This window comes from Mesoplodon bidens, assembly GCF_964165515.1.
Source record: "Mesoplodon bidens genome assembly, chromosome: 1".
Taxonomy (NCBI): Eukaryota; Metazoa; Chordata; class Mammalia; order Artiodactyla; family Ziphiidae; genus Mesoplodon; species Mesoplodon bidens.
Genome location: NC_138176.1, coordinates 27,569,248 through 27,582,892, shown reverse-complemented (window position 1 = coordinate 27,582,892; position 13,645 = coordinate 27,569,248). Strand labels below are relative to the sequence as shown.

Sequence of the window (13,645 nt, the reverse complement as noted above, 5' to 3'; positions counted from 1 at the left end):
TCATTGCCTTTCCCTCTGGTTTCCTTCTTGAGCTTGTGGGTACCATGTTTTGGGATACCCAGGCCATCACACGAACAGAAATGAGACCGAGCCTACCAACAGTCTGGCCACGTGGCCCCAGGTCACCAGCCAGCCAGACGCCAGGACGCAGTGAGGATTCCTTCACTGCTGCTGCCCCACCACCACCATCACAGCAGTGCCCCCTTAGCACCAGGGATGCGCTAGGGGGTTGGCAGTTGTCCTCTTCCCTAACTGCTCCATCAGAGATAACCGTGACCATCTAGGCTGGGGTCAAAGGGAAGATGAACCAGAGCTGAGCTGTAGTTATTCAGAAGTCTTCCCTCAGATGTGCCTCATAGTCCCAGGTGCACAGAGGAGCCCATGGGGCTTAGGGGGTGGGAGGCTATCTTGCCCATAGCTGTGATCATGTGTTTCTGGACACAGGGCATTCATTTTCGCCCAGAACTGAGGAGGGAAAATTTCTTCCCATCCCACAGCCTCCGTCTATCCCAGTCACTGCAGCATGATTGGAGAACCCCTCCCGTTCTTTACCTTTGCGTCAGGGTAAGACAAGTGGGAGTGTGTATGGGGTAGGCAGTGTGGCCCCTACAGGGGTGAGGTACTGTGGGTGCGATGCAGAATACTATTAAGCTTTCCCAAGTGAAGCATCTCCATCATCTTGGCATCCTCCTTCACCATAGTCTCTTCCCCTGGGGGAAGGGAGGGCAGAGAGTGGTACCTGCTGTACTACCAGCTGGCCTCCCTCATGGAGAGTTAGGGGCACTCACCTCTTCATTGGGCCCAGATGTCTATGTAATAGTTCAGCACCTTGGGCTTCCCTTTGCTCAGCACAACCACGTGGATGTTGCTGGGTCTGGATGTCTGTAAGTGCCTCCCTCGGGTGCTTTGGAAATAGAAACAGCCTGATGTGGAACAATACTGACATGAGTCCTGCAGCTCTTACACTAGTTTCTCCCTCTTCCCTTCCTTCTGCAAGTAGTCGAGACCATGCCTGCTTTCCACACTAACTAGAAGCCTTGCCCCTGGGAATATTAGGAGTAAGACTGCACTCCTCCTTTGCACATTTCTGTATGAGTGCAGAAAAGCCCGGAACTACAGTCAGGTTAACACTAGGGCCGTTGGCTTCAGCTATAACATCTCTGTTCTCCCTTCTGAGCCTCACAGCTCTGCCTTCAGAAGCTTCTGTTTCCCTATGGGGGAAACAACATTGACTACTGTATAGAAATCTGAAGGCCATCCTATGAACAAAGGAATATGAAAAGTCTGTATCCCTCGGTCTGCAAATATTAGGAAAGAAGCTGGAGTAATTGCAAACTGAACCCTCCCCGCTGGCAAGCAAAGAAAAACATTTGTCGGAAGTCTCATTCTGTTATAGAAAGATCAACTCACACATACGTGACTTGTGTTGTTGACAGTGTTGTCTCTGTCAGGCAAGGGAAACTACAAGAAGAACTAATATTCAGGCCTTAATTCTGACCAACAAAGAATGGCTGATGATGTGGAAGTGACAAAACTTGTGGGAAAGTAATAGAATAATCTGAAGGGAAATGCTGGTCTTAATGATGTCTCCTATAAGAACTCTAGGATAGCAGGTTTCAAAAAGTCCAGAGGAAAGCTAGAGACTTGTAAGACCCTAACATGGAGAAGTGACATTGTTGGAGCACCAATATATGTCAGTATTAAGTGCACTGCTTACCCAACCTTGTAGAGGTATTTACTCCTCTTACAGATGAGGCAACAGGTTCAGAGAGGCCAAATTCCTGGGAAGTTAGGGAGCTGGGATTCAAACCCAGGTCTGTCTCACTCTAAACCCCATGGTCTTTCCTATGATACTTTCTCAGCTCAAAAGTAGTAGTGGTGGGGCACAGTGGTTAAGAATCCGCCTGCCAATGCAGGGGACACAGGTCCGAGCCCTGGTCCTGGAAGATCCCACATGCTGCAGAGCAACTAAGCCCGCGAGCCACAACTACTGAGCCCGTGAGCCACAACTACAGAGCCTGCATGCTACAACTGTTGAGCCCATGAGCCACAACTACTGAAGCCCCTGCATCTAGAGCCCGTGCTCCTCAAGAAGAGAAGCCACCGCAATGATAAGCCAGTGCACCGCAACGAAGAGTAGAGAAAGCCCGCGCGCAGCAGCGAAGACCCAACGCTGCCAAAAAAAAAAAAAAAAAAAAAATGCCCCAGGGCTCAGTGCTTGTCAACTTCTTTTCTCCACATTCAATCGTGGGGTGATGTCCACTGTCGAAACTTTAAATACCATCCATCACTCTGACTTTATGTACAACTACCCCTCTTCTCTTCTAGGTTCTTATACCAATGCCCACACCCCACCACCCATATCCCACACCCAATCCCTCAGCAAGTCTTGTTGCTTCTGTCTTTCAAATCTATCTAGAATGTGACTACTTCTCCCACCCTCACCCACTACCACCCAAGTCTAAGCCACCATCTATTGGACTACTGGTCTCCCTCCTTCATTCTAGTCCCATACTCTCTACCCTTTACTCTCCACAAAGCAGCCCAATGGGTACTTTTAACACGTCATATCATTTTCACTCCACTGCCCAAAACCCTCAAATGGATTTCCATCTCATTCAGCATAAAATCCAAAGTTCTTACTTTTCTCACCTACCTAACTAAACTTCTTGCTGGTCCTCAAATATACCAAATGTGTTTGTATCAGACGTTTACACTACTGGTGCCTCCACCTGGAATGCTCTTCCCTCAGATATCCACATAACTCACCCCCTCACTTTTTTCAAGTCACTGTTCAAATGTTACCTCATCAGAGAAGACTTCCCTGACTGCTACACAGAAAACACTTGTCACTCTCTATACTCTTAATACTTTATTTTTCTCTGTAGCACTTATCACCAACTGACATATTATACAACCATTTGATTTTTGTCTTCAAATAGGGACACTGATTTCTAGAATAGGCCCTCCCTATTTATTGTTGAATGAATGAAGTGAATTTATGGTGCCTCTCTTCTGGGCCAGCAGTAGTGCTAGGCCTGGGTACAGAAACAGAGATAATCATTAGGTTGGAAATTAGTGAAAACAAACAATGAAGAGGTTTCTTAAGTCCAGATAGATGAAGCTATAGCAACTAACAATAAACTTCGAGTCAGTTAAAATCTCCAGGACAACACTGGGAATTGTTGGAGCTGACGAGTACATGGGGATTCATTATACTATTTTCTCCACTATATATGTTTGAAACTTTCTATGATAAAGGTTTTTCTTTTTTTAAATCTTCAGATAAATTACAGCTTCCCTGGTGGCACAGTGGTTAAGAATCCACCTGCCAGTGCAGGGGACATGGGTTCAAGCCCTGGTCCGGGAAGATCCCACATGCCGCGGAGCAGCTAAGTCCATGCACCACAACTACTGAAGCCTGTGCACCTAGAGCCCATGCTCCACAAGAGAAGCCACTGCAATGAGAAGCCTGCGCACTGCAACGAAGAGTAGCCCCGCTCGCTGCAACTAGAGAAAGCCTGCATGCAGCAATGAAGACCCAATGCAGCCAAAAATAAACAAACAAATAAATAAATAAATAGAAAGAAATTACAGCTCAGAATCTTAGAATTAGAATAGCTCAACCCCTTGGGCTTCCCTGGTGGCGCAGTGGTTAGGAATCTGCCTGCCAATGCAGGGGACATGGGTTCGAGCCCTGGTCCGGGAAGACCCCACATGCCGTGGAGCAACTAAGTCTGTGTGCCACAACTACTGAGCCTGTGCTCTTGAACCCGTGAGCCACAACTACTGAAGCCCATGTGCCACAACTACTGAAGCCTGTGTGCCTAGAGCCTGTGCTCCACAACAAGAGAAATCACTGCAGTGAGAAGCCCTTGCACCGCAACGAAGAGTAGCCCCCGCTCGCTGCAACTAGAGAAAGCCCGCGCACAGCAACGGAAGACCCAATGCAGCCAATCAATCAATCAGTCAATCAATAAAATAAAAAAGAATAGTTCAACCCCTAGGGTTGCTTTTAGAGAAATTTTGGAGACTAGAAGTGTTCATGCCAATTTCAGCTGTTGGTTTATGAGCACTTTGAAAGGACAGTTGTAATCAATGGTAACTAGCACAGGTTCACTAAGTTGTAGTACACCAATCTAACCTCATTCCATTTTAATTTAACGGTTTTGGGTCTGATTTACCAGGGGAAGGTAGTAGACAATATCCCTGGATTTTGACAAATTATTTGGAGGCCCACAGTGCGGTGGAAAGGCCTGCTTTGTTTTATACAAATTTAGGGGAAAGAGCTTTGTCCTAGAGTTAAGAGACTGGGTTTGATTCTCACTCTGTCCCTTTCTAGCTGTGTATTTGGTTGTGTTACTTCACCTCTCTGAGCCTTAATTTATCAGTAAAGGTAATATTTACCTCCTAGTGCTGCTGGGAGGAAGAATAAGAATTTATACTAAAGTATCTTTTTTTGTTTGTTTTGTTTTTTCGGTACGCGGGCCTCTCACTGTTGTGGCCCCTCCCGTTGCGGAGCACAGGCTCCAGACACGCAGGCTCAGCGGCCATGGCTCACGGGCCCAGCTGCTCCGGGGCATGTGGGATCCTCCCGAACCAGGGCACGAACCCGTGTCCCCTGCATCGGCAGGCGGACTCTCAACCACTGCGCCACCAGGGAAGCCCTACACTAAAGTATCTTAACACAGTATCTGGCACATTCCATTTGCAGGCAACATGAAGAGGGGGAAGTGACAGGAAATAGCCCAAATCAAGGGCCATAATAGTCTCCCTTTATGCAGAGCTACTGCAGGCCTGTAATTCCATTATTAAGGTCAGGGGCAAGTTGCAGGAAAGATCTGAAACAACAGCCTGTGTTCTACCTCGGTGAGCCGAAGGGAGGACGCCTCCAAGAATGGAGATTACTCATGGCACCTCCTAAAAAGTTCTACCAACCAGAAATGTCCAGCCTCGGAGTTCAGTACTTTGTGAAATTCTGTACTGACCTTGCTGCCACTAGAAGGGTCGAAGCGGACATTGGAAACTGTATAAAAGGCAATTTCCTACATCGGAGGAAGTTTGAACTATTAATTTTGGATACCTTTTCCATTCTAATATTCCAAATCTCCGTGATCGATGAGCAAGGCCTGAGTCTCCCAAATAAACAACTCATTTCTCTTACGCGGCGCAGACCTGAGTTCAGGTCTGAAAGTCTGGCCAGCTGTTAACCTGCCATTTATAGAACAAGTTTTAGGTACAGATTGTCTCTTCCAGGGAAGACTGATTAAGAGAAGATTACGGAGTCTCCTCGCGGCTCCAGAGGGGCCACCAGATGGCACTCTGGAACCGACTGCAAGATCAACTTCCTTCCTCTTCCCCTAAGTCTTCCCGGCAGCGGGGCCCCGCTCCGGGCGGGGGACCAGAGGGCTGAGGCAAACCAGCTTCCCCTTGGGGTTCCCCGGCTTCAGAAGTGGCCAAGCATTAGGCGCACCATAAAGCCGAGCAGCAGCGGGGGCTGCCAGCCGGCTGGGACAGGCCTGGGTGTGTGAGGAGACTGGAGCGGGTCCTTCGACTGGAGAATGGCACTCGGTCAGCGGATCCCGCAGCGGACTTGTCCCCAGGCCGGAGCCAGCGCCTGAGAGGCATTCTCACTCCTGCTTCCCGCGCTGCGCGAATATTTCTCCTCTAAGGGGCTGCTTGACTCACTCCTGATTGGTTGCGCGAGTCCGGGACTTAAACTTTCAGCCAATAAAAAAGGGCACGGAGAGTGACGCACGGAAACGTCACGGGAATTCCCCCCTCCCGGGGGCCGAAAAGGGGCTTTCCCGGCTGGAGTCCTGGTGGTTGGAGAGGTGCCGCGACCCGTCCGAAGTGGGTCGGGCAAGGAGAGAATCCGGAACCGGAGCCGCCGCCGCGGTGAGTGGCTGGGTTCAGACCCCTGGGTGGCGGGACGCCGGGAAGGGCAGGAGGAGGGCCCTTAGCTGACCGAGCCCCAGAGCTTAAGAGCGGCATCTGCACACTCCAGAGAGAACGCACACGAACAAGACACGCGGATACACATCAATATCCCTGTACAAAGACGCGGGCCGTACGTACATCTACACATATGCCGGCGGGTGCACAGGGTCGTCCGTGCACTCAGACTCGCACACACATGCACACGCAAAACACACTCACCCGTGCACAGGTGCCTGGACCCATACCCTTCACGCAGAAACTCAAAGATACGTTCACCTGTGCCCTTACATACATGCTCAGACATGTGTCCACACTGATTAGTTTAAGGACGCTCACCTGTACACGCATATTCACACCATGCACACACAAACACATGGGCCGAAACACACTTGTAAACCTGTGATGCAGACACATACATGTATTACACACGGCTATGGGACTGGGGGTGGGCGTGGGCCCCCAAAGCAGGTGCGGTGTGGGAATCAACAGCTGTACAGATGTTTCGGGGAGAGGGAATAGAGGAACCCATCCCAAGGAGGAGACACCTTTCCTCCCGTGGCCCCAGAGGCCGGTTCTCGGGGCAGAACCCCGGGGCCCCCGACTGGGAAGAGCCCCCGCCTACAGACCTTCGGGGAGAAGGCCTTCTTACAGTAGGAATATCCCCCCAAAACCCCCCGGGGTGAATCAGCCGTGGCCTCTCTCGGAGTAGAAAATCCCGAGGTTGCTCCAGGACGGGGGAGGGGAAGGGGACGGGAGGCGGGCCTGGCCCCGGACTAGTAGCCTCCCCCGGCCTTGAAAGACCCTCCAGTCCCTGACGCCTGCTCTGGAGGGAGGAGGTGGCCCCCAACCCCGCGGGGCCTTCTTTGGGTCTGGCCGCTCCTCAGCTTGTAGAGATGCTGCGGGGGCCCGCAGGCCAGCGAGAAGACCTCGCGCCCCTCCCGCCTCGGGGGCGTGGCCAGTGGCGTCATTTCCAGGCCCGCCCCCTCCGGCCCCGCCTCCCCGTGGTATTTTCGGGACTTTCCTAAGCTGTTCTAACTTTCCTGCCCCTTCCCCGGGCCGGCCCAGCCCAGCTCCAGATTTCGCCCTCCACCGGATCTTGCCCGCCACACCCGGACGGGTAGCTGGAGGAGATCGGACCCTCCCCCAAGTTTGGGCCCCCCTCTTCCCCCAACTCCTGTCCTGATCTGTCTCTCCCTACCCCCGCCACTCCTCCCCACCTAAGGCGGGCGCCTGAAACTCTGGGGAACAGGACCCGCCGAAGCCACCGGACAGAGCCGGGCCTAGCCCAGAGACATGGACAGTTGCTACGACCCAGTGAGTCACGCCGCCTGGCCCCAAAGCCGGCCGTCTGCCCCCCCGTGCCTGTCTGCTTGTCTGCCCGTCTTTCGGAGTGCCATCTACTCCCCAACACCTGTAATGTCCTCAGATTATCTCACCCTGCCTGTCAGTCAGTCTGTCTACAAACTGCTTACAGTAGGAGCTTTCATATGGGCCTGGGGAGGAGAGGGAGTCATTCCTGAGGGCTTACAGAGCTGAGAGGTGGAGGGTTCTGGGGGTGGCTCAGAATCAGCTGCCACCCCAGTCTGTCTCCAAACCAGGGTCTGGATGGCATCATTGAATATGATGATTTCAAATTCAACCCGTCCACTGTGGAGCCCAAGGAGCCAGCCCCAGAGACAGGTTAGTAAGTCCCCTGACCTCCCCTTGTCTTGGAGGGAGGGGAAGGGAGGAGCATGTGCCCTCTGCCTTGGGAATGGGCTCAGACATCCTGGCTCAGCAAGGCCCCTCTGTCCCCAGCTGATGGCCCCTACCTGGTGATCGTGGAACAGCCTAAGCAGGTGAGCGAGTAGAAGGGATAGTGTGGGATGGCTTCAGCTTTGGGGGCGAGTGGGGTAGTTGCAGCTGGGTGGCCACAGGTAGGGTAACTGACACAGACCAACTTAGGGTTGGGATGGGTAGCTGCTGATGATCACAGTGGTGTGGTTGTGATTCAGGATACACACATCCAGTCATTATGGTCACTGCTGGCTCGGGGGGACGGGGGGGTGGTGTCTCTCCTGGTCACAATGTCACTGTGCCCTGGCACCTTCAGCGAGGCTTCCGATTTCGATATGGCTGTGAAGGCCCTTCCCACGGAGGACTGCCAGGTGCCTCCAGCGAGAAGGGTCGGAAGACTTATCCCACTGTCAAGGTGAGCCAGGATAGTGCTGGAGGGTGGGCTAGTGGACAGTGTTCATGGGCATTACTGACAGCCCTCACCCCTCACAGATCTGTAACTACGAGGGACCGGCCAAGATCGAGGTGGACCTGGTAACACACAGTGACCCGCCTCGTGCTCACGCCCACAGTTTGGTGGGCAAGCAATGCTCGGAGCTGGGGGTCTGCGCAGTGTCTGTGGGGCCCAAGGACATGACTGCCCAGTAGGTGCCCCCTACCCCTGGTCCCCACTGGCGTGCCCCCTCATTGCTTGCCAGTTCTAGGCCCCAGCCCACCTCTGTGAGCTTAGCATCTGACCAAGGGGAGAGACCCTGGTTGGCCCTAGAACCCAAGGCCCCAAGTGAAAACTAGAAAAGCTTCCTAGAGGAAGTAGGGCTGAGCTGAGCCCTGGCAGTGGGGAGGGTGCCTCAGGAGAAAAGAACTGCCTGCAAGGCCTCTGACTCCTCCCCTCCCCTACCCAGATTTAACAACCTGGGTGTCCTGCATGTGACCAAGAAGAACATGATGGAGATTATGATACAAAAACTTCAAAGACAGCGGCTTCGCTCCAGGCCCCAGGGCCTTACGGGTATGGAGGAGATGGAGGGAGTCATGGGAGGTGGTCATGGAAGGAGTAGAGAAGGAGGAGGAGTCCAGGGGTCACATGTGTGCCCGCTGCCCAGAGGCCGAGCGTCGGGAGCTGGAGCAGGAGGCCAAGGAGCTAAAGAAGGTGATGGATCTGAGCATTGTGCGGCTGCGCTTTTCTGCCTTCCTTCGAGCCAGTGATGGCTCCTTCTCTCTGCCCCTGAAGCCAGTTATCTCTCAGCCCATCCATGACAGCAGTGAGTATCCTGATCACCTGGGGCCTGGGCGCCAGAGGGAGCATGGAGGGCAACCTTGAACTGTGGAGTCAGATAGGCCTGGGTTTGAACTTGGCCTCACCATGTATGAGCTGAGTGGTCTTGAGCAAGTCATTTCCCCTCTCTGAGTATGGCTTCCATCTTGAGTAAATGAAGATACTAGCAGTTCCTGTACCTCTTGGGGTTGTTCAGATAATACAAAGCCCCTGGCTCCATAATTGGGACCATGGCTATTATATCCTCTCAAGTAATTGATATCCCATCTCCATAGAGTCTCCTGGAGCCTCAAACCTGAAGATTTCTCGAATGGACAAGACAGCTGGCTCTGTGCGGGGTGGAGATGAGGTTTATCTGCTTTGTGACAAGGTGCAGAAAGGTGAGGCTGGAGCCTAGGCTGGGAGCTAGGGATGTTGGGTATCAAGCTTGGGGACCAGGACAGCTTCAGGACAAATGGCCCTGGAGATTCTACTAGGAGCTGTGGCCAAACTTCAATTTCCCCTGTAGATGACATTGAGGTTCGGTTCTACGAGGATGATGAGAATGGATGGCAGGCCTTTGGGGACTTCTCTCCTACAGATGTTCACAAACAGGTACCCTAGGGCCAGGGCTGGGCCTGAGCCCAAACTAGGCCAAGGCCTTAATACACCTTATGTTCTCCTTCCCCATAGTATGCCATTGTGTTCCGGACACCTCCCTATCACAAGATGAAGATTGAGCGTCCTGTAACTGTGTTCCTGCAACTGAAACGCAAGCGTGGGGGGGATGTCTCTGACTCCAAACAGTTCACCTATTATCCTCTGGTGGAAGGTGGAGCTGGGCTGAAGATCCCACGGGGGCTGGAGGGTGGGGGCTTGGCTGGAGGGTCCCAAGAACTAGATCAGGGGACCCATGAGTCAAATCAGCAGTAGGGAAGGTCCCAGGAAGAGGTGACACTGGGAGCCAGCCTGAGGGCTTTCAGGGGAAAGGCCATTACCAAACATGGGACAGGGCTCTTGAGGCAAGGCGTGAGTTGGGGTTTTAACATCTCATTTGCCTCTCCCCCCAGACAAGGAGGAGGTGCAGCGGAAGCGGAGGAAAGCCTTGCCCACCTTCTCCCAGCCCTTTGGGGGTGGCTCCCACATGGGTGGAGGCTCTGGGGGCCCGGCTGGGGGTTATGGAGGAGCTGGAGGAGGAGGTGAGTGCTGGTGGCAGGAAGGGGAATGGATGAGGGAGGGGTAAAGGGGAGAAAAGTTGTGGGGGAAGAAATCTGGAAGAGTCCTCCTGGTGCCCCCTCCCCACAGTCCTGCCTGTGTCCACAGGTGGCAGCCTCGGCTTTTTCTCCTCCTCCTTGGCCTACAGCCCCTACCAGTCCGGTGCGGCCCCAATGGGCTGCTACCCGGGAGGCGGGGGCGGGGCGCAGATGGCCTCCGAGGCGCCTAGCGTGGATGCTGGGGAGGAAGCCGCAGAGCCGAGCTCCCCCGCCGGGACCCTCCAGCGCGAACAGCAGGCCCCGGAGCTGCTGCATCGAGGTATGGCCTCGGGAATCCGGGCGGTCGGGACGCTGCGGGTGGGGACCTAGCCCACGCCCACACCCCCTGTCGCCCCCAGCCCGGGAATACAACGCGCGCCTGTTCGGCCTGGCGCAGCGCAGCGCCCGAGCCTTGCTCGACTACGGCGTCACGGCAGACGCGCGCGCGCTGCTGGCGGGACAGCGCCACCTGCTGACCGCGCAGGACGAGAACGGAGACACGTAGGTGGGAGGGCGGGCGGCCAGGCGGGCGGGGTCCTGGGCTTGGCGCGAGTGGAAGGCCGTGAGGTGCGGGGCGTGAAAGGGACTTAAAAAGAGCCAGGGCTCTAGAGTTGGACACACCCGGTTTCAAGCCTGGCCTCGCTATGCTCTAGTTCTGTCCAAGATACTTAATCTCTGCACACTTCAGTTTTAAAGGGGCACAATAATAGTACATACTTAGCGCAAAAGGTGCTCGGAAGTATTAAGTTCAGGTGCAGCGATGTCCTTGGAGATGTCTGGGCTGGACGGGGCCGAGGGAGAGAGGTTGTGGAGGTGGCGGGGTTTTGAGAGTGAAGGATGCTGAGTTGCTGGGCTTGCTAGGCCAGAGTCTCACTCCCCAACCCCCAGGCCGCTGCATTTGGCCATCATCCACGGGCAGACCAGCGTCATTGAGCAAATAGCACACGTCATCTACCACGCCCCTCACCTCGGCGTTGTTAATCTCACCAACCACCTGCACCAGGTGAGGGGCATCTCTTGGTGAGGGGGTAGGGGTTGGAAGTCAGGTGGGTCTAGGCCAGGAGCAGGCCTGGCTCACTCTGCCTGCCTCCCCAGACGCCCCTGCATCTGGCAGTGATCACCGGGCAGACCAGCGTGGTGAGCTTCCTGCTGCAGGTGGGCGCAGATCCAGCACTGCTGGATCGGCATGGAGACTCAGCCGTGCACCTGGCACTTCGGGCACGTGCCAGTGCCCCTGACCTGCTGCGCACCCTGCTGCGGAGTGGGGTTCCCAGCATGCCCCAACTATTGCATGTGCCAGACTTCGAAGGTGAGTTCATCACCTGGACCAGCGGGCAAGGGTGGGGACCAGGGAGGGTACCTGGTGAGTGCCTGTAGTGGACATGAGGCATCGAGGTCAGATGGTCAAGGGGTCACATTGGGGGCACAGCTGCAGGCTGAGCATCCTGTGTCACTAGGGCTGTACCCAGTACACCTGGCGGTCCGTGCCCGAAGCCCCGAGTGCCTGGATCTGCTGGTGGACCACGGGGCTGAAGTGGAGGCTGCAGAGCGGCAGGGGGGCCGAACAGCCCTGCATCTAGCCACAGAAATGGAGGAGCTGGGGTTGGTCACCCATCTGGTCACCAAGGTGGGACTGAGGATTGTGGAAGGCATGGAGCCAAGGGTGTGGAGGGACTAGGGATGGGGAGGGTGTGGCGGAGGGACAGCCAATCAGTCGGTGCTGTGATCAACCACTCCTTTGCACCCCACAGCTCCGGGCCAACGTGAATGCCCGTACCTTTGCGGGAAACACACCCCTACACCTGGCAGCTGGACTGGGATCCCCGACCCTCACCCGCCTCCTTCTGAAGGCTGGTCAGTCTCACTCTCAGGGGCATATGAACAGGGCTGGGGGGAAGGAAAGGGGGGCCTCCCAGTCCCCCCGCTTTGCATCCTTAATGTGGGCTCCTGTTGTACCTCTCCATGACTACCCCCTCACCCAGGTGCCGACATCCACGCAGAGAACGAGGAGCCCCTGTGCCCACTGCCTTCGCCCCCCACCTCTGGTAGTGACTCAGATTCTGAGGGCCCTGAGAGGGACACCCGAGGCAGCTTTCGGGGCCACACACCTCTTGACCTCACTCGCAGCAGCAAGGTGAGGCCAGCCTGGGACTAGAAGTACCAGGGGATGGGGCAGCTGGGTTTATAGATGTGTCCTGAGTATCTGGTACCTGGGTTTAAGGACTGTGATGGGAGGTAGTCAAGGCTGAGGCTGTCTCCCCAGGTGAAGACCTTGCTGCTAAATGCTGCTCAGGACACCATGGCGCCCCCCCTGACCCCACCTAGCCCTGCAGGTGAGATCTCCCCACCCATTGCCAGACCCCAGACCCCTGCTCACAGAGGTCTCTTCTTCAGGGCCACTCAAGGAGGTCTCCCTTCCTCCATCCCTGTCCTCCGTCCATTGCCCCCAGTGGCCCTTCCTGCCTTATCTGTCAGGTTACCATGTGAGAAAGGTGGCATTCAGCTGTGTTTTTGCCCATCTCCGGGGGGTAACTAACACGTTATGTGTGTGTCCCCCTCAGGGCCAGAGATGCCACTCGAGGATACAGTCCTACAGAACCTGGAGCATCTGCTAGATGGGCCAGGAGCCCAGGGCAGCTGGGCAGAGCTGGCAGAACGGCTGGGTCTGCGCAGTCTGGTGGACACGTATCGAAAGACAGCCTCACCCAGCGGCAGTCTCCTACGCAGTTACAAGGTCAGTCGGTCCCCGTCCCGTGCTCCATGCCCCAATCTCAGATCTCTGGTGCTTCTTTGGGGACACCACACCCTAACCATAACTCAAGTCTCATGCCTCTTCCTTCTTCTCAGCTGGCTGGTGGGGACTTGGCGGGCCTGCTGGATGCCCTGTCTGACATGGGCCTGGAGGAGGGAGTGAGGCTGCTGAGGGGTCCTGAGACCCGAGAAAAGCTGCCTAGCACAGGTAAAGGGGCCCTACCTGAAAGGTGGATCTGGGCTTGGAGGGTGGGAGGCCTGAGGCCTTGACTCTTCCCTATGCCCTTCCCTGTGTCCACTCGCCCAGCAGAGGTGAAGGAGGACAGTGCATACGGGAGCCAGTCGGTGGAACAGGAAGCAGAGAAGCTGGGCCCCCCTCCTGAGCCACCAGGAGGGCTCTGCCACGGACATCCCCAGCCTCAGGTGCACTGAACTGCTGCCCACCCACCAGCCCCCTTCCTGGGCCCCTCTGTACAGTGTCCCCACCTATTCCAGTTCTTATTTAACACCCCGTGCCCACCCTTCAGTTGGGGCAAATAAAAGATTCTCATGAGAAAGGGAGGGGGCGTGGCCTCCTCCCCAACTTAGAGCAGCCCCTGATGTGTGTGACTTTTGTTCCTGGGAACCAAATGCCTATCCTGGCCTCAGGCCAGGCACTGGAGAGAGGAGG

At 55.2% G+C, this 13,645-nt stretch overlaps 1 protein-coding gene across 2 annotated transcripts; it reads left to right on the top strand.

The window, feature by feature from the left end:
• The first annotated feature begins 5,789 nt into the window (after window positions 1-5,789).
• NFKB2 (nuclear factor kappa B subunit 2) lies at window positions 5,790-13,559 on the top strand. Of its 2 annotated transcripts, XM_081242481.1 has the most exons (23): window positions 5,790-5,898; window positions 7,163-7,254; window positions 7,539-7,620; window positions 7,738-7,778; window positions 8,033-8,131; window positions 8,209-8,360; window positions 8,619-8,725; window positions 8,820-8,978; window positions 9,268-9,372; window positions 9,501-9,586; window positions 9,665-9,803; window positions 10,042-10,170; window positions 10,295-10,504; window positions 10,584-10,725; window positions 11,113-11,227; window positions 11,320-11,533; window positions 11,682-11,851; window positions 11,976-12,078; window positions 12,207-12,358; window positions 12,488-12,557; window positions 12,786-12,958; window positions 13,072-13,183; window positions 13,286-13,559. In XM_081242481.1, the coding sequence occupies exons 2-23, from the start codon at window positions 7,234-7,236 to the stop codon at window positions 13,405-13,407; spliced, it is 2,703 nt and encodes a 900-aa protein (XP_081098607.1). In that variant the 5' UTR covers window positions 5,790-5,898; window positions 7,163-7,233; the 3' UTR covers window positions 13,408-13,559. The 2 variants fall into 2 exon arrangements, with proteins under 2 accessions (XP_081098607.1, XP_081098606.1); XM_081242480.1 differs by lacking the exon at window positions 5,790-5,898 and having other exon boundaries at window positions 6,879-7,254.
• The last annotated feature ends 86 nt before the right edge of the window (window positions 13,560-13,645 follow it).

Bases quoted from the DNA above. Each gene is read 5' to 3' on its own strand.
- NFKB2 (XM_081242481.1), top strand. From the start codon at position 7,234: ATGGACAGTTGCTACGACCCA. The intron at 8,132-8,208 runs GTGAGCCAGGAT...CACCCCTCACAG, and splicing joins AGACTTATCCCACTGTCAAG to ATCTGTAACTACGAGGGACC. The intron at 11,228-11,319 runs GTGAGGGGCATC...CTGCCTCCCCAG, and splicing joins TCACCAACCACCTGCACCAG to ACGCCCCTGCATCTGGCAGT.